This window comes from Geotrypetes seraphini, chromosome 7 (assembly GCF_902459505.1).
Source record: "Geotrypetes seraphini chromosome 7, aGeoSer1.1, whole genome shotgun sequence".
In the NCBI taxonomy this organism is placed as follows: domain Eukaryota; kingdom Metazoa; phylum Chordata; class Amphibia; order Gymnophiona; family Dermophiidae; genus Geotrypetes; species Geotrypetes seraphini.
The window spans coordinates 134,534,215-134,560,048 of NC_047090.1; the positions used below are offsets into that span (position 1 = coordinate 134,534,215).

At 44.2% G+C, this 25,834-nt stretch overlaps 1 protein-coding gene across 1 annotated transcript in view; it reads left to right on the forward strand.

The window, feature by feature from the left end:
• ATL1 (atlastin GTPase 1) overlaps positions 1-25,834 on the forward strand; it is a 100,694-nt gene that overhangs the window by 68,860 nt on the left and 6,000 nt on the right. The window contains exon 13 of the mRNA XM_033953015.1: positions 25,714-25,728. Within this exon, the coding sequence (XP_033808906.1) occupies positions 25,714-25,728 (15 nt within the window). The remainder of the gene's footprint in view (positions 1-25,713; positions 25,729-25,834) is intronic.

The window sequence follows — 25,834 nt, forward strand, 5'->3', positions numbered from 1 at the left end:
AAACACCCTCCAGGGATTCAAGACAAAGTTAGACAAGTTCCTGCTGAACCAGAACGTGCGCAGGTAGGACTAGTCTCAGTTAGTGCCGCCACGTGAGCGGACTGCTGGGCACGATGGTCTGACCCAGCAGCGGCAATTCTTATGTTATTATGTTCTTTTCCGACCCTGACCCAATTCACTAACCTTCTGCCTGATCTGATCCACACCCGATCCGATCCGCACCGCACATGCAAAAGAAGGGAAATGGCATGCAAAGTAGGAAGGCAGCGATTCACTAAACTAAACTGGCTGATCCAAAAAGAAAGCAACTGCTGAGGACCAGTCGCTCGCGTCCTTGCTGACTGTCCTGCTCTCTGCTGCCCTGAAATCCCAGCCCTGAAACCCTAAAAATAAAAGTTTCAAGTTTTATTCATATTTGATTAGTCGCTTAATTAAAATTTTTCTAAGCGAGTTACAATATTAAAAACAACATATAATTTAACATTGTATTAAAAACAAAAAAACAAAAACAAACAGAAAAAAAAAACCCAACAAAAAAAAAAACAGAAAACAAAGTAGCAAAAATAGTTTAAACAATAAGTATGATTTGAAAAATGTTTAAAAAAGGAATACAACTGGCAAGTTTACGGACTGATACACTAGGTAAGAGAAAGATAAACATTAAAAGGGAGAAGGTTGAAGAAATATGCAGAGGAAGGAAGAGAGTCTAAAAAAGCAATTTACAAGTTGAAAGCATCCTTAAATAAGAAGCTTTTTAAGTTCTTTTTAAAATGGCTTAGATTATTTTCATCTCTTAATTGTAGAGGTAAAGAATTCCAGAGTTGTGGTGCTATTACTGAAAACATATCTTGACGACGGGTTCCAATAATTTTCAAGGAGGGAATAACTAGAAGTTTTTGGTTAGTTGACCGAAGAGAGCATGAGGCACTATATGGAATAAGTATTTTACTAATGAATTGAGGTTCGCTGGAATCGAGAGTTTTGAATGTTAATAGTAAAATCTTATAAGTAATGCGATGATTAATGGGAAGCCAGTGTGATTTAATCAAAAATGGAGTAACATGATCATATTTTTTACTCTTGTAAATGAGTTTAACGGCAATATTTTGGATAATTTGTAAGCGTTTCTTTTCTTTTTGTGTAATATTTAAAAATAATGAATTGCAGTAGTCAAGTTTAGTAATAATTAATGAATGAAGTAAAATGTTTAAAGATTTTGGCTCTAGAAACTTAGAAATCGATCGAATTAAACGAAGTCTAAAGAAACATGATTTAACAATATTATTTATATGATCATGATAGGAAAGTTTGTTATCAATAATGACCCCAAGTATTTTTAAAGATGATACAAACTCAATAAGGATATCCCTTGTGCAAAAAGCGCCCTGCTCTCTGCCAGCCCATGTGTTTAAAAAGCGTGTTCTGTTCTGTAGTCTGGCTGCAAAGTGAAAGTCCTAAAACAACAATAATTTGAGTTGTCGGGCAAGCAATTTTTAACAAGCAAAGCCCTGAAGGTGTCAATCAAATAACTGCTAGCATATAATAAAGTGCATTGCATTTGGCAACCTTCCCCCTGTAGCACTGATTGGATGAACATTATAGAGAGTGGGCAAGGCTTCCTCGGGTCCCTGCCTAAAAGCAGAGCGGGAGCAGGGCTCGTGAAGTTGAAATGCTTCCTGCGCATGCATCTCGATCGCTCTACAGCGATCCATGGGATCGCTTATGGGCGTGCGTCCGATCAGATCATTTGCATGAGGACTCTTTAATGAATTGGTCACCCGGCAAGACTCGGCCATGTATCGCCCATGGATCGAATCGGAAAGTTGAGTTTAGTGGCTCTAGGCCTATAATCGCAGCTTCCTTAGAAGTGACACACCTCGCCAAACAACGTAGCATACTGATCGGGCAAAATTGTTGTGAATATATCTTTTACTACCATCTCGGGGACCCCTGATGAAGACATGTTGATCGAAACACGGACTGTGTCGGATCCCTTTATCTGTTTAAGGTGGTCTAGTTGTAAACACTGCCTGTATCTTGAACAGTTGTCTGCAGTTTTATTCTCTTTTGCTTTGGATTCACCATGCCCTCATTGCAGACTTGTTGGATTATGGCCTAGATTCACTAAACTCACCTTTCCGATCTGATCCATAGGTGATCCATGGCTGAATCTTGCCGGGTGACCGATTCACTAAAGAGTCCCCATGCAAATGATCTGATCAGACACACGCCCACAAGCCATCAAACGAATCGCTGCAGAGCCATCCAGACCCATGCGCAGACCATCCACTGCCTGGAGATGCGATCTGTGCATGAGCTTACTCTCCACACAAGCTTGAGGTCAAAACAGAAGGAAGGAGGTAGCTGCAGTCGCTGGCCCCACAAGAATCAGTTCAAGGGAACAGAACACACTTTGCAGCCAGACTGGAACAACTAATAAGCAGAACACACCGTAGTGTAGACACCGTAGTGTAGGTTAAAAACACGGGTTTGCAGAGAGGCAGGGCGGCAGAGAGTAGGGTGCTTCTTTATTTTGATGGTTTCAGGGTGGCAGAGAGCAGGACAGTCATCAAGGACGTGCATGACTGGTCCTCAGCAATCACTTCTTTTTGGATCGGCCAGCCCATTCGGTGTTCCTTCGTTGGTTTAGTGAATCACTGCCTTCCTACTTTGCATGCCATTTCCCCTCACTTGCATATGCGGATTGGATCGGATGCGGATCGGATCGTCCAGAAGGTTAGTGAATCGGGTCGGGGTTGGAGAAGGCTAAAGCTTAGTGAATCTAGCCCTTTGGGGGTTTTTTTGTTAAAAAAAAAAAAAAGACCAGAAGTAACAGTAAGACAATCAACACAAACAATGGCAATATGGTATCAGTCAGTTTATTAAATGAAACACCCAATGAGGTCACGTTTCAGCTAACACCTGCATTGGGGACAGATGGATCTAAAATCTTTGCACCAACTTATATATTAATCTGCTTAAAATATTTATGCTTGCAACCATGTTCTTTCTGTTTCTGACGTTCAGTTTTTGAATTTTATGTGTTTAAAGAAGAATTTTAAAAAATTTACCCCCCTTTTTACAATAACATAGCACAGTTTTTAACGCCAGCTGTGGTGGTAACAGCTCCTATGCTCATAGGAACTCTATGAGCATCAGAACTGTTACCGCCAAGACCAGCACTGTAAACTGCGCTACGCTTATGTAAAAATGTATGTGGGGGGGGGGGGGTTAAATCTTTATTGAAAACTCTGCTGTTCAGTGAGGCCTTTAGTGTTGACTTGGAGGGTAATGGCACAGTGCATTAGCTGCTGTGGAACTATAATATTTGATTATGAAACTCTGAAAGGATATTTAAATGCTTCTGTATGATTATGGTAAGGTCTTTCCTATCAATTCAATGAAGTTCTTACATGGATTGTGTTTTTGTTAATCACTTTGTTTAGTTGGGCTAGGTCATGGGTGCGCGGGTGGGGAGGATAGCTGGTATTTTGCCATTCTCCTCCAGCTTTATGGTCACCAAGATATACAAATTTTTATTTCATTTTTTAAATTCAATTTTCTATACCGTTCTCCCCAGGGAGCTCAGAGCGGGTTACATGAATTTATTCAGGTACTCGGGCATTTCCCCTGTCTGTCTTGGTCTAAGTGACTGACATATTTTTTTTTAAGATTGATATGGATTACACTGTCTGTGGAATTATAGCATCTGCTTTTTACAAAAACAAAAAATTTGTTCCTATAGGACTGGGACTTATTATACGTGCACTTTGCGCTTTGGTGTGCACCGGACTCGCATGTGTTTTACAGTATATAAAGTGAGATTCATTATTTTTTTGCACTTTCTACTTTAGTTGAGAGGCTTATTGATGTTTCTGTGATCGGAACCCTAGTGAAATCTTCATAGGAGGCTCCATGCTTTGACAGTCTCATTACTTGATAATGTCACTGAAAACTGAGGACTCTCATCTTTTTCAAATATTTATTTTTATTGTCGTCACACGAGTTTTGATATGCATACACTGCCTCCATTACATGCAAATTTCTTTCATGCATATTCATTGAGGCAAGGGGGTACTCCAGGACTGAGTTGAGAAACACTGACCTAGGGGACCCAGTATCCTTGCAGTGGCCCTAGTGAGGGTGGTATGCATGTGTGAGGTAGGAGGGTTGGGAGTGGTGTGTGTGATGGAGTGGAGGTGGAGTAAGAAGTCAGGGAAGGGGTGTGGGAGGGATGCGGGCTAAGATGGGTTGTTTGCATGCACATGCTTGTGTGGGGGAGTGGGAGGGGTGATATACAGACATTCTAGCTTCCTTCCACCCTCTTGCACTCTGCCCTTGTTCCTGTCACTGCATTCTCTCTTTCCCTCTCTTCTCCAGTTTCCCTTTCCCCATGCCTTTCTCTCTTTCTCTCCCAGCCCCCTCCCAACTTATAACTTTTATTCTTTCTACTGGGTCTCTGCCAGAAGCAGAATGCAGCAAGGCTGTGGCCACAGTGAAGATCAGCAGAGCTTGCTGGCTGGTACTGCAGACCTCCTTAATTCCAATGTTCCCCACAGCCATGGACTTTCTGGGTCCTCCAGTCTTTACCATAGCTATGGCCTTGATTTCTTCCTCCACCAGCAAGGCTTGGGATCCCCATCGGCAGGCACTGCATTCTTCCTCATGGCTTTAATTGTTAATTCCTCTGCCTACAGGGTATGGATTGGGGTAGGGTTACCAGATGTCTGGACGGCTTTTCAAAACCCAGCACTTTGTCTGGGTTTTGAAAAGCCTCCTCAAATCACATGACATCTGCACATGCATGGACTGCCTTCCTGCCCAACATGATTTGCAGACAATAGCAGGCAGCGGGGAGTGGGGAGGGGGGGCAGACAATGGGGGCATGGCAGGGTGGGCCTGGGGGCAGGTCTAGGAGGTCCGGATTTTCCGATCGGAAAATCTGGCAACCCTAGATTGGGGTTCCCACCAGCAGCTGCTCCCCCTGTTCACCGTTGCCTTGGCCTTTTTGCCGCCTTTTGCCAGCAGAGGATGGGGTCCCCGTTGACACGCTCCACTGTTCTTCCCTTCACCACATCCTTTCTCCTACTGGTGAGGCTTGAGGTCTCTGCTAGCAGCAACTGCTCTTCCTTGTCACTTCTCACTAGTGTCAGCCCTTCCAGGGTGGAATGGGGGGGTCCCAGATGGCAGATTTATGCTCATGCCGCTTTGGCGTTCCCTTTCTTGGGATGCTTATGTTTGTTTATGTGCAAACAAACCTATGTGTGAAGACAGGCCAACTGATGGGCCCTTCCCAATAGATACTATCACATGGGTGAAATGTACCTAAAACATTTACTTCTCATAACTAAATAAACACTATTCCAGCCGAAAGGCATTTGATTATGCCAGTTATTGTGCTACTCTGCACACAACTGCACAGAGACTAAGGCTGTCTTCCTTCCTCTAGCTGCTTCACTGGCACTTGTACTGAGACCTAGAGGGTCCTTCTTCTCTAGTCCGTAAGTACTTGTCTATTTACTTTAATTTTCACTCATAGATAATACATAATTATGGTTGAATCTGTGTAAGCTGATGTGTCATGGCTGTGTCTGGTTAAAGTGCTAGAAGTCTTACTTATGAAGTGCATATTTCTAAGAACTGCTGGACATATTTTAATTTGTCTTTACTTTTCAGACTACAGCCAGAAAGGCCCGGGCCTGCTCCATGATTATGAAGCAGTGATTACTGGCTAGAGCATCCTGACTGGATCATGTGCTCTGTATTTGAGAGGCAGGATGCCTTAGGGGGGTAACATGATCACATAATGTGTCCTCAGGTGGCAAGTATACTTTTTTCTGTTTGTATGATTGTATATGTATATCTGCAAGTCTGAATTCACAGGCTCCCCATCTCTGGTACCTCCTCATGAGACAGCATGGCTGTCCCATTCATTTCATGCAAGCTAGCTTGGCCAACTTGTCTCTTGATTGTTCTTTGTTGATATGCTGATCATGTTTCAGATATAGGGCAGGTTGACTTCTCCTTAGTTTATGGTGCGTGATTCATTTTGCTGGAGCGGTTTTGTGGACCCACTTATGGTCTTTGAAGGGTTGCTGAGTTCTCTTTAACTTTTGCTTACAGCACGGGATGCCAATGGTTGGGACTTTCAGAATGGATCTGACTATTGGTATCTTTTCTCCGTTACTTTTCCCAATCATGGTCATTCCCATCATCTGTCTGCCTTTTCTCCTTCTGTATAGGTTGTTGAATTTAAAGTAGCTTTTGTCATTGATCAAACAGGATGTGAGTCTTGTAATCTTGTGATGTTTCTCTTCCATAGTTGCTGGAGCATCTACCACAATGGGAAGAGGAACCACAGACAGGCTTCCAGAACTTCCAGAGCAGCAACAGTGGCATAAGTGAGACGAGATGGGCTGAGCTGCAACTATCTTCAGCCTCTCAACCTGCAACAAAGAGGCTAATTTTTGTGTGTTTGTGAATAAATATTTGATATCATGTATTGTCAACTTTCTATACAACAGTACAAGCAAAAAATTGACCCTGATGCTCTACAGAAAAGAATTCCACCAAGAACAAAAACAAAAGTCTCTGTGGAGAGTTGATGTTCCAAATGTTGGCTTTATTAAAATGTCAATTTATTAATCCACATAAAAGTATCTAGGACCCAATCCACTAGGATCTTTTGGGATTAGATCCTAGATACTTTTATGTGGATTACTAAATTGAAATTTTAATAAAGCCAACATCTGGAACATCAACTCTCCATAGAAACTTTTGTTTGTGTTCATTCTTCAAATTATTCACAAAAGTTTTTCTACTGCAAGTCTCCCAGCAGATTGGAAGCATTCAATCCTTTATTCGAGCATTAAAAATCCAAAAAGCACCCCTAAAGACAGTTCAAACTATTGCCCAATAGCCAACCTTCCATTTTTAGCTAAAATAACAGAAAAACTTGTATTTCAGCAACTATCAAATTTCATCGAAACAACTCAGGTTCTGCATCCCAATCAAGCTGGTTTTCATAAAAATTATTCCACTGAACATTCCCTTCTAGGACTTACCACAACTATTCATTATTATCTTGACCAATACAAGTCTGTATTACTAATCTCTCTGGATCTTGCGGCCGCATTTGACACAATAAATCACAATCTATTACTTCAACGACTCGCCTCCATCAGTTTAACTGACCAAGTCCTGGATTGGTTCAGATCCTATTTTTCTGATAGATTCTCCACAGTACATTTTAATCATTCAATTTCTAAGCCTTACCACTCTAACTTCGGTATTCCACGGGGTTCTATATTATCCCCTCTACTGTTCAATATCTATCTGGCTCCCGTCCTGACTCTTTGTCAATCAATTGGATTTACGGTTTACACCTACACTGACGACCTTCAACTTTTGCATACTATTGATCCTATAAGCCAAAATGATATATCTTCTATCAATCAAAAGTTATCAATTCATGATTGGCTAAATACTAATATGCTCTCTCTAAGCATTACTAAAACTAGTACTGTGCTTTTTCCATGGAAAGAAGGGTTACAACTAATTGCTCCAGTTTCTATTGATAATATTCCACTTAAAACCGATTACTACTATTAAAATTTTAGGCGTTCTTATTGACAATAAACTTTCATTTCTCCCACAAATTAGTGCACTGGTTAAAAATTGCTTTTATAAGCTAAGGATGATTAGATCATTGGTCCCCCCCTTCTTGATGCTAAATCTCTCTTAATGTGCTCATTCATTCCCTTATAATATCCAAAATAGATTATTGACTTTTAAAACTCTACAAACCAACGCTCCAGCATTCGTCGATAGACTCCTGATTCCATACGATCCCCCGAGAGCCCTTAGATCAACTTCACAGTACACCCTTAATGTTCCTTCTTTGAGATTAATTGGTACTCGTTGTACCTTCATCTTTTCAGTGACTGCCCCAATGATCTGGAATTCTCTTCCTATATATTTAAGATCTGAATGTAATCTGCAGAAGTTTAAAAGCAATTTAAAATGTTTCCTTTTTAAAGACGCCTTTAATTGAATATTCGAAACAAGTCCAGCAAATTTTAACTTCCCCTCTCCCATTTGTGTTTCCCTTTCATGTACTTTTCCTATATAAAAATTGTAGTTCTCCCTTCATTCCCAATGTCTCTTTAAGTCTTGAAGTTATGTACGTCTAATCAATTAAAATTGTTTGTCTCCTTGAAATCCTATAAATTTTTTTAATTTATTGTACAACGCTTTGTACCTTAGGATAAGCGCTTAATCAAATACTCAAATAAACTTGGATTGTCAATTTTCTATGACATATTCTGTTTAGTACTGTGTATGTCAGAAGATCTATACATGATGACCTCTAAATAGAGGTGTGTGGGGTATAAATTCAGTGAAATCTGTGCACTAAAACTTATGATAAAGATGTGACAGTGTACACTACAGCAAAGTAACATAAGAACATATTTTTCACAGAATGAGTGGTAGATATCTGGAATGCCTTCCCGGAAAAGTTGGTGGAGGCAAAAATGGTGGTGAAGGAGAGGGATCCTTAAAGCAGTGCTACTCAACCCTAAGCACACCTGGGTTTATTCAGGAATATCAATGAATATGCATGAGATAGATTTGCATTTAATGGGTGTCTAACACATCATTGTGATATTCCTTAAACCAGGGGTCGAGGTAGAGGTCCATTTTTGGGGGGTGGGCATGGGTGGACTGGGAGGCACACATCCCTCTTATCTTTCTCCTCCCCCTCAAGTGGCATTAAATCCTTCCTTTGTGGTTTTCTAAATTTATTAGTTTTTATGTATTTAATTTTCTATATTGTTCTCCCAGGAGAGCTCAGAGTGGTTTACATGAGTTTATTCAGGTACTCAAGCATTTTTCCCTGTCTTTCCTGGTGGGCTCACAATCTATCTAGTGAACCTGGGGCAATGGAGGGAATTCAGTGACTTGCCCAGGGTCACAAGGTGCAGCGTGGGTTTGAATCCACAACCCCAGGGTGCTGAGGCTGTAGCTTTAACCACTGTGCCACACTCTCTCCACTGTGCAAGGCTGGAATTGGTGTCCCTGAAGAAGTATTTTATCCATCTGCAAACCCCTTTAAACCACCCCACCTATCACATGATAGAAAATAGTACATACTTTAAATACCTTTAGCTCTCTCTATCTCAGCTTTGCTTGCTTGGGTTTTTTGTTTTTTAAAAATTTTTTTTATTGATTTTTAAACTTTGAAGTGCAATACAATTAGTTAATCTTGAACATTGTATGAAATGTACTATTAACTATACAATTAATACATTAAATAGACATTTTCACCCAGTCTCGATGTAATTATTAATACAGTAATACCAATGATGCGATTACAATATTGTGATTAAATTATTAAATTCCTCAAAGTACATTTCCCTCCCTCCCTGGATGTGTAAGGATATCTCATATAAAAGAAAAAAGAAAGAAACTTGACTTTTATTGTACTGCAATAAGAGTAGCCAATGGACTCCATATATCATTAAAGGACTTACTATTTCCCAAGCGTTCCACCATCATTCTTTCATATTTATATTCGGTACATACATTTACCCACCAAAAAGTGTAGTTGATTCTGTCATGGTTCTTCCAATTATGAGGAATAAGTTGAACACCTATTCCTGTTAAGATCAGGAAAAGACGACTTTTATACCTATGTAAAGTAGGTTTCACATGAAGTATCGTACCACAAATTTTCGCCTCATAGGACAGTGGCATAGATGAATCAAGAATGAAATTTATTTGTCCCCAAATTGACTTGCTTGGGTTAAGGCAGGGGTCTCCAAAGTCCCTCCTCGAGGGCCGAATCCAGTCGGGTTTTCGGGATTTCCACAATGAATATGCATTGAAAGCAGTACATGCACACAGATCTCATGCATATTCGTTGGGGAAATCCCGAAAACCCGACAGGATTCGGCCCTCGAGGAGGGACTTTGGAGACCTCTGGGTTAAGGTATGCTGTTTGTGCTCTGCAAGTTCAGTATTTGTCCATATTGTCCCTACAGGCTCCCAGCTCTAAAAATCCAACCCGGTTTTTCTAAATCACTCTGGAAGGCTGGAGTTAATATCCCTGAAGCAGGATTGTGTCTGTCTGCAAACCCCTAGAAACTTGTATGTACTTTTAAATGCCTTTAGATCTCTCTCTCAGCTCTGCTTTCTCGTGGAGACATCTTTGTATACTGGATCCACACAGGGTTACCAGATTTTACGATTGTAAAACCCGGAGCCATGGCCCTGCCCTGTTCCGCCCCACCTCCCTCAACCTCTTCGTGTGCTCGGAGCTGCGTTGGAAGGGCATCTGCGCATGCGCAGGTGTGATGCGATGACATTGCACGCATTCGCAAATGCGTGTGATGTCACAACGTTGCATCCTAATGTGGTCCCGAACTGGAAGTTTTTCAAAACCCGGACAAGTGCCGGGGTTTGAAAAGCCGTCCAGATGCCTGGACAGTCGTCTAAAAAGAGGGCATGTCCCTGGTTGCTTAGGCCCTCCCAGCCTACCCCTCATCCCACCCACCCCTAGGCTCACATTACCTTTTTACTCCACTTAACTACCCTTAACAATCCTCCAGCTGATCCTGGCAAAGGAAATAATCACTTACTGAGGTTCCTATTAGATAATGACACGGTGACAAAATTCATCACTGTCCCCGTCCCCGCGGATAACCGCGGGAAATAATCCCATGTCATTTTCTAGTGTCTATTTCAACCTCAGTCCTTCTACACCAGCATTCTTCAAAGCAAAGCTTGCGGGTCAGTGGTTGTGACCATTCATACTCTGATTCTTATGTGAGCCAAGGATAATGAAGCCATTGTGACATCACTGATGTGATTGGCTCTTAGGCACTGGTGGAATGAGGCATTATGACATCACAATATCTGCTCTGGATGCCAGAGACTGTCATTCTGTAGTGTCTATCTCAACCTCAGTCCTTTTACACCAGCATTCTTCAAAGCAAAGCTTGCGGGTCAGTGGTTGTGGCCATTCATACTCTGATTCTTCCCTCTCTCCATAAAGAATGACATGAAGATGGTTTCCCGCGGTTATAGGGACGGGAACGGTGATGAATTTTGTCACCGTGTCATTCTCTAGTTCCTATGTCCACACCTTCATCAGGTAGCCCTCTTAACTATCACTGAATCGTCCTTTTCTTATATTCGATCTACTACCAAACTTACAAATCACTCCAAACAAAATCAAACTGTACTATATCGTTCCCAGTAAAACTTATCTGTGACAACCACCGGATCAAAAACCCACCATACTTCAATGATGCACACACCTGCAAAGTAAAAGGTGTTTTACCTCTATGTTAGGAAATGGCCATACAGAAAATGCTGCAAATTTAAAATACCTTATGTCTACTAAGTCCGTACTTACAAGTCTGTATGTTATGGCTATACTGTAAAAGATGCAATTTAAACCCTCGTGTCCACCAAGTCTGTATTTCCCACCAAAGTTTGTTCTGCTTATACTGGGAATGTTCTCTTGTGATCCGTTCTGGGCTCCTTTAGGAGGACGGGCTAAATGAATAAATAAAGTTATTACTGCTGATACAAGCAAACCTGTCTACCACACCCACTTTCCATACTAAGGAGGCCTTGCAATCCACCTGCAGACACCTCCTTGCACTCCCCAGGGAGACCCCCTAGCCCGCCCTAATCAACCTCACCTCAGGTATCATTTCCCTCCTTACACCTTCTTCTCTTGATAAACTAACCTCACCCAATCTCTCCCTCCACCCCAACCACTGCATTCCTCAAGGGTTCATTGTCCACTTTTTCAATTCACCATCTTGCCATCCCTTTTATTGCCCACCTTCTTCACAGCACTAAGGCTTATACAAAATGCAGTGGCATGTCTGATAATGGGTTTGTCTAAATATAACCATATTTCACCATATCTCAAAAAACTGCACTGGCTTCCAGTCGTCTTCAGAGTCCAGTATAAAGCAGTGCTGATTTGCCATCAATTTCTGTATGGAAACATCCCAGAATTGCTTAAAAGTAATATACGCCCTATATACCAAAAAGATCTTTGCGTTCGGAGAATTTAGCTCTACTGAAGATGTCTGAGAACCCAAGACTTGTTGAGACTGGTAAAATGACTTTCTGTTGTGCAGGAGTTAAGTTATGGAACTCCTTGGTGGGTCAGATACGAAATTGCTGTGAAAAGGGTAGCTTGAGAAAATTACTAAAGACGCAGCTATTTGTAGATGCCTTTTTTTAGTTCCTGTTGATAAAACTCATGAACTATCCATGATCTTTTTTTTTTTTTTTATCCACATTTTGGTATTTCCTTGAAGATTGTTTTTATGTTTATTTTATTATATGTTTATTCAACTATGTATCTGTTTTCACTATGTGTTCATTTTAAATACTGTGTATGTAAATTTTGTAAACCATTTAGTTTTAAACGGTATATACAGTTTTTAAATAAATAAATTTCTTCCTCTCATTTAACCTTCCTCATCCTGTCTGACTGCATCTTGCCTCTCCTCTGACTCACTGCTGGGCCTTCATCAATTCTCGCCCTGCTCATACAGATCACACTGCAACTCCCCCAGTCTTATTTCCATTCCTCTCCTCTCCCCTTCTTCTCTGCCTTTCTCAAGTGCCCTGTGGAATTCCCACTCTATCTCCAATAAGCTCGCTTTATCTCTCCTGCTTTCCACCTGCTTGCACTAACTGAGACCTGGCTCTGCCCCGAAGACTGTTTCAATTGTTGCCCTATGTCATGGAGGTTACCCTTTCTCCCATACGCCTCACCTGGTTGGTCATGGAGGAGAGGTTGGGCTGTTACTCTCATCCTCCTGTGGCTTTCAACCTCTTCTCCTACCTCAGTCTCACTACTTTTCCTCCTTTGAAGTCCACTCTGTCTATTCACTCCTCTACCTCTCCGAATAGCAGTAATTTATCAACCCCCTGACAAATCCCTATCTTCCTTTCTCATTGACCTTGACGTCTGGTTCTTTGTCTTTCTCGAACCTTCATCTACATCTACATTTAGTGCCTCGGGCCATGATAGAAACCTCTACTATGGTTTAGTAAAAGGAAGGAAGTAAGGAATATAACAGGAACAACTAAAGAGGAGAATTAGTGAACACACTTTTTTTTTTACACAGCTAGTATGACTGTAATAAAAAATATAAAACTAGATTAGGACATTAAAAGGAAATCTCTGAATTAAATTTAAAAAAAAACAAAAAACCAGAAAAGAATGGATTGATATTTTGAGGATTTTTTGAGGAGTTTTTGTACTCCAGGGCAGATGGACTGAAGCATTTTTCTCATTTTGGGCCTGTAGTAAGAATGGTTAGAGCATCTGGGCCTAACATGTCACAGGGAAATACATGCCTTGGGTGTTAATTTACTGTGTGTGAGTAGTATGGCCGAGATAAAGCATCATTTGGAACCTCAGCATGTCTTATAGTTTCACAAAACTTGGGAAAATCCATGCACAACAGAGACATAGGGTTACCCTATGGCTCCAGAAAAAGGAGAACGGATTGAGACAGCCGGGTTTTACTTCCATTGCTTTCACTAGAAGTCAAGTCCAGATGTCTCAATCCATCCTCCTTTTTCTGGAGCCATAGGGTAACCCTATGTCAGTAAGCAGTGACAAACCTGAGATTAATTTCACTTTAAACTCCATGACTGAAAAAAAATATCGAAATCCCTTTGTTTTAGAAGATTGGAAAATGCCGGGTTTTAACACTACTGCGCATGTAGAAAGCTCAGCTTCTACTGCCATGCAGTAACATCTTGATTCAGTTTAAAATAATACATCGAAAGTCCTGGAATTAAGGTGGCTGTGGTCAGGAAGCAGGAAAATAGATCAGGAGCACTTGAGGCTGCAGTGCCTTCTCTCACACCCCATCGGCAGTATCTGAGGAAAACAACCTGCAAGGCTTGCAGTATTAATGTGGGTAGAAATTTCACCCAATAGCTGAGAGTCTGATATCAGACCAGTGTTTCCTAGACTTTTGAAGCCTAAAACACACTAATCGCTGTAGAGCAGGGAGTATGGAGGTAGAGAGGGCTTGGCTCCGCCCACCAGCTCACTCCTCTTCTTTTGCCCTGTGTTCAGGGCCGTCAGACCACCGTTCCTGCTCTTCTGCAGGCAAAGGAAGGAGGAAGAAGGCTTCCATTTTGTCCCTCCTTCCTCAGCCCGACTCTGCAGCACAGCGACATCGGGCTTGGCTCCGCCCACCAGCTCACTCCTCTTCTTTTGCCCTGTGTTCAGGGCCGTCAGACCACCGTTCCTGCTCTTCTGCAGGCAAAGGAAGGAGGAAGAAGGCTTCCATTTTGTCCCTCCTTCCTCAGCCCGACTCTGCAGCACAGCGACATCGGGCTTGGCTCCGCCCACCAGCTCACTCCTCTTCTTTTGCCCTGTGTTCAGGGCCGTCAGACCACCATTCCTGCTCTCACAGCTCTCCCTTGTTTAACCCTCCCAACCCGGATTCCGCCCGATTCCAATTTTATTCCTGACTATATTTTTGTTTAATGCCAAATTTCATTACTGTCTATGCTCTTTTTTCTATGCTCTTGTTTAGATGCCAAATTCTATTACTGTTTATGCTTTTGCTTAGTGCCAAACTGTATTATTGCCAAAGGTTTATCAGTATTCACTTTTGTTGCCCCTACTTCCCCCCCAGCACATCCTTGGGCTACACACAAACCTTGGCTGCGCAATCTTTCCTGTTAGTCATCTATTGTCCAAGCCTCTCCTGGCTTAGCTACAACAGTAGGACTTAGCCAGCACTTGATAGGGAGACTCTCCTGAATTCCATCCGACCCAACACCCAATCCCCCTTCCTGCCATGCCCCCAATTCTTCAAGCCACCACCTTCCCCGCCCCCCCTCCCACCACTTTTCAAACCACCCTCCCAGCCACCCCCACTTCCACCACTTCCCCTACACTCCTTACAACACTATACTTCACCATTCCCATAATTACAGGCCAAGGCAGATACGGTGATCTCTCTTCACGACCTAAAAAATGCCGTACCAGAAACCCTGCCAACCTCATCCCCATTCTTCCCTCCCAACAAGCCCCCTCCAGCAATACACTCAAACTGGCACTCATCAATGCAAGATCAGTTAACAACAAATCCTTCCTCCTACACGACCTCATCTGTGACAAGACTTGGGACGCCCTCATGATCACTGAAACCTGGCTCCAAGACAATGATGGGATAACACTAGGCGAACTATGTCCTCCAGGCTACCAGGCCCTAGCCTGTTCACGTACCTCTGGGAAAGGAGGTGGAGTGACTACCATTGTCAAGACCTCCGCCACACCTAAACTGATAAACTCCATCAATATTCCCTCCCTAGAAGCACTTGCGTTCACCATAGGCCACAAACACAAAATTGCCCTCATACTCCTCTACAGAACCCCTAGCTCCCCAGCAGATACCCTAGAGACCCTCCTCGAATTCATCACTGAACTATCCATCTCACACAAACACGTGACCATCCTAGGAGATTTCAATTTCCCAGACTACCCCAACACCTCAGGACAAATTGACAACTTCCTCTCCTCCCTCACCGACCTGGGATTTCATCAGGCTATAACCACCCCCACGCACTCAGCAGGCAACATCCTAGACCTGCTCTTCACCCTCAGTGACCCAACTGCAGAGCCCCAACAAACAACTTATACCACCACACCAGTCCCATGGTCAGACCACCACCTCATTGAATTCGAACTCCCACTCGAAACTACCCTAGCCCCGCGTAAAGACCCTACCCCTCCCACCCTACGTCAACTCCCTAACTCAGTCAGCCCTCCAGCCATGGCCGCGGGCATTCGCACCCTAAATGATACCTGCACCCAACATCCCCACTCCATTGACCAGGCAGCCTCCGCATGGCACTCCAACATCCAATCCCTCTATAATAGCCTCGCCCAGACAAAAACAACCCAAATAATCACCAACAAAGCACCTGCTCCCTGGTACACCAGTGACCTCCGATCCATAAAACGATCACTGAGGAAAGCAGAAAGGATCTGGGTCAAACACCCGAACTCGGAAACCAAAACCCACTGGAATAACATATCCATCACCTACAAAGCTGCCATCCTAGAAGCAAAAAAGACCTACTACTCTCGCCTCCTACAACTAGCCCCTTCTAGATCCAAACAATTGTTCACCCTCACAAACCAACTCTTCACCAGCGCCCAAAGAAAAAGTCACAACAACCAAACAGAACTTGATAGCGAGACTCTCTCGGACTTCTTCCAGTCCAAAGTACAAACCATCCGAGATAATCTTGACACCAACACCAAACCCACTCCTATTCAGCCCCAACCGATTCCAAATACCCCACCCTCCGCCGCTCTCTCCCAATTTCATATGGCCACTCATGTCGAGGTTCTCGAAACCCTGAGAGAACTCAAACCCTCCAACACCATCCTCGATCCCTGCCCATCCAGCCTCCTGCTGTCCACAGAAGACGCCATGGCAGAATCCATCCTCCCCATCATTAACACCTCCCTAACCACTGGGACTGTGCCCCTCAGCTGGAAGTCAGCTATTATCAAGCCCACTCTCAAAAAACCCACCCTTGATCCTAACGAACCCGGCAACTATCGCCCAGTCTCCAACCTCCCATTTGTCTCCAAACTCCTTGAACGAATTGTGCTCCACCGACTTCACCCCTTCATTGAAGAACAAGCTGCTCTATCCCCTGCCCAGTCCGGCTTCCGAAAAGGCCACAGCACAGAGTCAGTACTCCTTGACATCATTGATGACAGCTGGGCAATACTCGACAAAGGCAGTGATGCCCTACTAGTCCTACTTGACCTCAGCGCTGCCTTTGACACAGTCGACCACCACCTCCTCACATCCAGACTCTATGACCTCGGAATCAAGGACACAGCCCTCCAATGGATCACCTCCTTCCTCCATCAAAGGACCCAGACTGTCCTACTAGGAACACACAAATCTCGCCCCAAGCCTATCAAATATGGTGTTCCTCAAGGCGCCCTTCTATCCCCCCTCCTATTCAACCTCTACATCAGGCCTGTCATTGATATAGCGCAGAAATATAGCATTAAAATCCACTCTTATGCAGATGACATCCAGCTGCTCCTCCCACTAGGCGAGAACCGATCGTCCCAAATTACTAACCTCCAACATTGCCTCTCTGATATGAAAACTTGGATGTCAAACAACAAACTTCAACTAAACGCCACTAAAACAGAACTCTTATGGATCAGGAAAAAAAGCACCAAATTCACACGTCCTACCCTAGCATGGGACTCCACTCTACTAACGGCAACAGATCAGGTACGCAGCCTAGGAGTAACCTTAGATGGACACCTATCCCTATCTGCCCACATACCCCAAGTAATCTCCACCTCCTTCTACTACCTCCGCCAACTGAAAAAGATCAAACCCTACATCTCCACACCTGACCTCGCCCAACTCCTCTACGCATATGTCCTCTCCAGAATGGATTACTGTAACTCCCTATTTAATGGACTAACCAAAAATAATCTCAAACGCCTCCAACGTGTCCAAAATGCAGCTATCCGCCTCCTACACAACCTCAACTACCATGATCCCGTCTCCCCAGCACTCCGCGCTGAACACTGGCTCCCAATTAGCCAGCGCTGTGCTTTCAAGGCCCTAGCAGTAGCCCACAAGAGAATTTATGCCACCACCCCCTCCTACATAAAATCTAAGCTTCCCATCTACACCCCCACTCGCACCCTCCGCTCAAAATCGGAAATACGCCTATGCATTCCCCCTGGAAGGTCCCTCCTCTCAGAAACTGCCCGCAAACGATCCTACAGCCACTTCATCCCACATCTCTGGAATAAACTCCCCCCCCAACTCAGGCAACAGAACTCTTTATTGACATTCCGTAAAATGGTAAAGACCCTCCTCTTCAACTAAAGGTCTCCCTCAGTCTACACCCCCCCTTAAACCCCACCTCTCTCTTCTCTCCCCTATTTAACTTCTCCTAAATTTCAGTATAGTCCTCTCTTAGTCTGTACTCTGATAAATTGTCTGTACTCTGAAAAATTGTTTGTACCCTGATAAATACTGCACAATCTTGTATGTCCAAGCATCTAAACCTATTGTACATCTTATTTGCCTAATTACTTCTACTGTGTATGTTTACTTGTAGACCGTTCTGAGCTACTGGGAGAACGGGATATAAATCTAAATAAATAAATAAATAAATAAAAATAAAATATGAGGGACTCAAAGGAGAAGGCAGAGGAGGGTAAGGAAAGAGAACGGGGACTGTGTGTTTTGTGGGTTCAAACCCTGCATTGCTCCCTGTGACCCTGGACAAGTCGCTTAATCCTTCTCTGCTCATGGTATATTACATAAATAGTGAGCCCATCTGGACAGATAGGGAAAATGCTTGAAGTATCTGTATAGCAGTGGTCTCAAACTTGCGGCCCAGGGGCCACATGCGGCCCGCCAGGTACTATTTTGAGGCCCTTGGTATGTTTATCATAATCACAAAAGTAAAATAAAAGTTTCTTGATCATATATCTCTTTAACTATAAATTACAATATTATTATTAAGACTTAGCCAAAAGCAACTTGACCTAAGCAGTGCTTTCGATCTAGTTGACCACACCATTCTCCTAAACTGCCTTGCACACATCGGCATCTCCGGACAGGTTCTCAGCTGGTTCAACGGGTTTCTAAAAAATAGATCTTACAGAGTCATCAAGAACGACTCCTACTCCCATAGCTGGGACAACTCTTGTGGTGTCCCCCAGGGCTCGCCACTATTCCCCACCCTATTCAATATCTACCTCGTCTCCCTGGGAAACCTCCTGCACAACTTCAAGCTCAAATTCTTCATTTACGCAGACGACATCACAATAATCATCCCTCTAACCAGTTTCACCCTAGAGCTGCTTGATTCTATATCACACTTACTCAGGCAGATAGAACTCTGGATGCTATCCCATAGACTAAAATTAAACGCTGACAAAACTAAATTCTTCCTGGCCTCCCCCAACGACAAACTCAAAACTACCTCAATCCAAGTGAATGGATCGGACTTCCCCCTAGAACAAACCCTAAAAATACTAGGAGTCACCCTAGACAAACACCTTTCCCTTGAGAAGCACACTGATCTTACCGTCAGGAAATGCTTCTCGGTGCTCTGGAAACTCCGCACCATAAAAAAATACTTTGATGACAACTCATTCCGACTGTTAGTACAATCTTCCATTCTCAGCATCCTCGATTATTGCAATATCATTTACCTAGGCGCCATGAAGAAAACCACCAGGAGACTAAAACTGATTCAGAACACGGCCGTCCGCCTTATATTTGGCCTAAACAAATGGGAACATATCACCCCTTTCTACCATAAACTGCACTGGCTACCATTTGAATCCAGAGTACTGTTCAAGTTCGCATACCTCAGCTTCAAAACGGTGTTTGGTCTATTCCCAAGCTACCTCATCCCCCACTTTAAATTAAATCACAACAATAAGAACTCTCGCAGAATTCATCTATTCGCCTTCCCCTCCCTAAAACTACGGTATGTCCTCTCAAACGATTCGTTGACAAAACCTTCTCCTTCCAGGCGGCCAAAATAAACTCATGGCTTGCCCAAATTATACTTGACGCCCCCACTTACCTGGACTTCAGAAAAAAACTCAAAACTCACTTATTCCACAGACAGAATCCCTAACACTCCCTCTCGCGACTTCTACTCCCTTCAATACACTTGAACCCCCACCTTCCCCCCCCTAGGTTCCCTCCAAACCTATTAACTTCCCGGACACACATGTATATTCCATGTACTATATTCCCAGTATATTCCTTGCATATTCCTTGTATTTTCCTTGTACCATACTCCTTGTATTCTCCTTGTATATTCCTTGTATATTCCTACTGATGGTATTTTATATCGACTTCATCTTGTTAAATTCTTGTTAACTTCAACGGCATGTACATTCCAAATAATTGTAAATTCCAACGTTATTTTCATGTGTAATCTTATTAACTGCTGTGAACCGCCTAGAACTCTCTGGGTATGGCGGTATACAAAATTAAGTTATTATTATTATTATTATTATAAAGAGTTTTACCTCATGCAAAATTGGCATTTCTTTAATAAGACATTAACTATTTTTTCTGCAGCCCTCCAAGTACCTACAAATCCAGAATGTGGCCTTGCAAAGGGTTTGAGTTTGAGACCACTGTTGTACAGTATGTAAACCGCTTTGAGTGTAAAAAAGTGGTATACAAGCAATGGTGTAGTGAGGGTGCAAGGTGTCCCTCCCCCACCCTCTTCTCTGCCTCCCCACACCCATCCGCTCCTTCCCCTACCCCCAACTGCTGTGTGCATGCTCGGCTCTTCCCCTGCGCCTCTTTAACATTCTCGGCTCTTCCAGCATAGGGTCCCAGCTGACCCACCCCCTAGACCAGTGGTGTAGTATGGGGGGCACCAGGGGGAGGGCCACCCTGGGCACAGCACACCTCCTCCTCTCCGCCCCCACCCTCCCCCACTCCTCTCCTTGCCGCGCACCCCTTTCCTTCCCTGTACCTTTTTCCCTGGTGGGAGGTTGCTTCCTGCATTGGCATCGGCACTCTCTCTGATGTCACTTCCAGAGCCCGCGCGTAAGCAGTGAAGTCAAAGTGCAAGCTGATACTGACGTGGCCAGGGAAAGGGAAGGGGGTACGTGCAGCAGAAGGGGTGGGGGAGGGTCCCTAGGTGCTGTTCACCCTTACTACACAACTGCCCTGAAGCACAAGGAAGTTACTGGGCCTGGCAGAGGCAGCCTGCTGTGAGCAAGAGAGTTAAACAAGATAAGCCTGTATAACCCACTCTGTCCTGGCCTTCCTATGGGAGGCAGGCCTTGGGAGAACAGTATAGAAAATTTAATAAATAAATGTTATCTTTTTTTCCCAATAAATTTTATTGTATTTAAAAAGTTAATAACAAAAGTACATAAAATATAGTGCTTACTGCACTCAGCTTAGTGAAAAGTCCCCTTAGTCTGATAAGAAGCAGCTTTTGGAGAACGTAAAATGTGAGTCAGCAGGTTTACATTTTCTACAAATGATAGACCAAGCAATAGTCTTGGCTTCTGGATCTTGCTCAACCTGTGACTTTTCTAGACTCAAGGGTGATAGTATCTGATTCCTGCTGTCCATGTCCCTGGAGAACAAGAATTTATGCAAGCCTGTTAAATATAGGGGTCCTTTTACTAAACTGCAGGAAACACGTGGAGGGGCATAATCGGAAGGAACATCTAAGTCCGTTTGTGTCCAAATCGCAAGTCGTCCAAAGTAAAAAACAGCCTAGGACACATTTTCAAAAAATACATCCAAAATTTTCTTTGTTTCGAAAATCATCTAATTATATGTCCTGCCAATCTGATCATCCAAGCTGCTAAATTGTCCATCTTTATACCACATTTCCGTCCAAGTCCAAAACGCCTAGAACAAGCCCTGTTGGACGTGGGAGGGGTCTGCAAAGTGATGGACTCAACACCCAGACTTGGCACCTAAATAGTGGGGTACCTTACAGGGCACCGCTGTGAATGTCACAGAAAAGGTGCCATGTCTTCTCCTTCCTACAGCTCCCTTATAGGTCACGGTGAGCCCCCCCAAACCACCTCCAGAATCCCCTAGACCCACTTATCTATCACCCTAATAGCCCTCATGGCTGTAGGAGCCACTTATATGCCAGTAAAAAAGGGGTTTGGGGGTGTATAGGGGAGTGCACATGTTTAAGTATCAATGCAGTGATTACAGGGGCTTATGGGCATGGGTCCTCCTCTCCATGAGTCCCTAACTCACCCCCAAGATGGCTTAAGCTGCCTCTGTGCTGGACGACTAGGCTTTCCTATGCCAGGCAGCCAGGTGATGATGGTCTGGAAGCTGAATTTTAAAGGTCTGATTAATATTTTTATGGGGGGGATCAGTGATCACTGGGGTAGTGTATGGGGGTCTGTGTTATGTGTTTTCAGTGCTTATTTGGTGAGTTTAGGTGAGGTTTTGTGACTTAGACCATGTTTTACATGGTCTAAGTCACAACGTCTAAGTTCCGTCGATCATGGGCTGTATGCTATACGACTAAGTCTAAGCTGGCCCATGTCCCGCCCAACTCACACTTTTGACACTCCTCCCCAAATGCCCTGTTTAGCTTTGCTTGTTCAGCAGCACTATGTAGGCCTAGGTCGTTTAGAAATACGTCCAAAACCCATTTTTATTATCAGCACTTGATCGTATTTGGGAAATGTTCGTCCAAGTGCCGACTTAGGCCGGTTTTTGGATGATTTTCTCTTTCGATTATGAGCCCCAATGTGTTTACTGCAGCTTAAAATGCTTTATTGTAGGGTTTACTCAGGTGTCCCACAGTAATTTTGGCATCATTGTGCATTCCCCACATGCTAAAAAAATAGGTTCTGCTTAGTGTTGGAGCAGACTGTGGGCATGTTGTACGCTAAACAGTTAGTGCAGCTGCATTGCTGCCAACTAACCTATTAGAATATAGTTAGCATGTTGGTCCTTATTGCCTAAATAAGGGGGGGCAGTAGGGGCTCACTTTCTGAAGAGGCGGGCCTGCCAGCCAGAGGGAGTAGGCATCCCTCCAGCCGGCCCTTCTGTTAAAGGTATGGGGGTGGTCCAGGTGGGCTTTGTGGGGGTTCAAGGGGGTGCCGGCAGGAGGGATTGGGCATCCCTCCTGCCACGGACTGTGTGTGTGGGGGGGTGTCAGGGATGGCGGCGGAAGGGAGTAGGCATCCCTCCTGCCAGCTGACTTGCGGTGGGGTTCAGGGGTTTTCTGCCACTGCCGTTCAGCTGATCGTGGCAGGGAGATTCTCTAAATGGCATCTGTGACATGGACGCTGATTAGAGAATTAGGGTGGTTAGGTGATTCTATGTAGGGTGCCCATGTGTGGCTACTGAGACTGGGCGTTGTATACAGAATCAGGCCCTTAGTGCGTACTTATCATTCCTGTGTGCTAAGGCCAGTTTTACCACAGTTTTTTACCGCAGAATTTATGCAGAATTCTCCATCTGTGCAGAATTCTGTACAATCCTTCCATTCTGCCCTTCTCCACGTAGGCCTGGCCTCCCTCCCTCCAACCAATTTCCCCCTCTTCCCCTCCATGAGATTAGATATACCTGTGATCCTCCCAGAGCAACAGCAACAGCAGCAGTGGGCCAGGAAACAGGCAGCATTGTGAAAGGGCTGGTTGCGGTTGGCCCTGCCAGGACCTTCCTTCTGCCACATCACTTCCTGTAGATAGGTGACACAGCAGAGGGAAGGCCCTAGCAGGGCTGGCCACAAGAAGCCCATTCACAGCAGTGCCTCTGTTGGCCTGCTCCTGCTGCTCTGGGAGGCCCACAGGTATGTCTAATCTTACGGAAGAGGGGGGGATATTGGTTGGAGGGAGTGACAGAGGCCAAGCCCATGAGGAGGAGGAGGGGAAGGGTTGAATAAAAGGATTGTGCTGCTGCTGCTCTGGGAGGCCCACAGGTATGTCTGATCTCAATTTGGAGGGGGGAGGAGGGAACATGGATGCCAGCCCCGTGGGGGGGGGGAGAGGAGGGGACATGGATGCTAGACTGCAAGGGGGGAAAGGATGGGACATGAATCCTGGACTGCTTGTAATGGGGGGAGAGGAGGGGACATGGATCCTGGACTGCAAGTAGGGGGGGGGAGAAGGGGACATGGATGCTAGACCTGCAAGGGGGAAGAGGAGGGGGAGGCGATATGGATGCTGCACTGCAAGTGTGTGTGGGGGTGGAGGAGACATGGATACTAGACCTGCAGGGGGCGAATGAGAGGGGAGGGGAGATGGATGCTGGAAGTAGAGGGGAAAGGGGATGAAAAGGAAACCCAGACCAGAAAAGGGAGAAGAAAAAGAAAAGATGCTTAACCATAGAGAGAGAGAGATGCCAAACAATGGGCAGTAGGGAAGGGATTCATGGTGCAAACAAGAGAGGTGGGGGGGTGAGGGGACATGGATGCTGGACCCACAAGTGGTAGAGAGGAAGAGAGTGTCCGAGACCAGAAAGGGAATGGGAAGAGAGGAAGAGATTCTTAGCCATTGGAGAGAGGGAGAGTTGCCAGACTAAGGGAGGTCAAGGAGAGAATTCAGGGTGCAACTGAGAGAGGGGTGGAATTTAGAGGGAGACAGAACTGCAGTTGGCAAGAGAGAGGGAACTGAGAAGGCTGGAACCTGAGAAAAAAAAAAAGAGGAAGGAATTTCAGGCCTCAGGATAGAAGAATTCTACACAACAAATAAACTTTGCAGAATTCTCAAAATATTTATGCAGAGTTCCGCCAAGAGTAAGTATTTAGGCCCCCCTTCTATGAAGCTGCGTTAGGCTTTTTTATCGGTGGCCGCAATGCTCTTAGGAATTCTATGAGCATCTGAGTTTTTACCACCACAACCAGAAATAAAAAAGTCTAATGTGTCAAATAATCAACAGAATAATGGTGGTTCTCACCCTGAAAAATATAAACCACAGCACTAAAAATTATATATATAAAAAAATTAATTTTCAAACGAAAAAAAAAATCAAAATACAGTGGTACCTCGGTTTGCGAGTGCACCGGTTTGCGAGTGTTTTGCAAGACGAGCAAAACATTCGCAAAATCGGCGCCTCGGAAACCGAGCGTGCCTCGATTTACGAGCGCCCCCCCCCCCGCGATCTGGCACCCTCCGCTCGCATCGCACCCCCTCCCCGCCGTGATCCGGCATTGAAAAGGCACCCACCCACCCGATCACATTTCTTACCCCCCATTTGGCACCGGCACCAGCGCAGAAGGAGGCAGATCTTCGGGCACCGGCATCGGCATGTCCTATGCATTGGTGCTGGTGCCAGTGCCAAATGGGGGTAAGAAATGTGATCGGGTGGGTGGGTGCCTTTTGATGCTGGATCGCGGGGGGGGGGGGCAAAAGGAGCGGGGGAATGGCGGATCACGCGGAGGGGGGGCCTTCATGAGCGGGGAGAGCAATGCCGGTTCTTCGGGGGGGGGGGGGGGGGGTAGAGCAACACCGCTGGCCTCGGGGGATGGGGTGGGTGGAAACGAATCAAGCGAGTTTCCCTTAGTTCCTATAGGGAAACTTGCTTTGATATACGAGTATTTTGGTTTACGAGCAAGCTTCTGGAACGAATTATGCTTGTAAACCAAGGTACCACTATATAGCAAAAAGTTAAAAATTATATTAATGTTTGCGTTTTCTGGGTTTTATTTTGTTTGTTGGTAGTTTACAGTACTTTATTTCAATGCAATGTGTAAAAACTAAGGGCCTCTTTTAGAAAGCCACAGTTGCCCATTCACTTCCTATGAATTTCGATGCATTTGCCACAGCAGCATCACTACTGCGGCTTTGTAAAAGGGGCCCCTAAGGATGAAAATCGGGAGTGGGGTTGGGAAGGGTGGGAGCACAAAACAATGAAAAGTTGTAACAGGAATTGTCTTTCTCAGCTTACTATTCCTGATAATGTTGCTTATTTTCCAATATGTTACCTGCTGTTAAAAATATTTATATGTCTTGTTAAACTGCAACTTTAATTAAAAAATATTTAAACGTCCAGTACCATAAAACTAGGTACTAAAAGAGCCACTAAAAAGCATTATTTAATCAGAATTGCCACCTATGAAGAGTAATACATACAAATGCTATTTTTCCTTTTATCATTGCACTTACCATAGGGAAGCACAAATGAGGTAAGTTAGCTTCTGCCTGGTAAGTTAGTACCCGCTTAAAAATGCTCACAACTTTGCACTATAAGCATTTCTAAATAGATTATTGTGATAGAATTTTTTTTTTTTT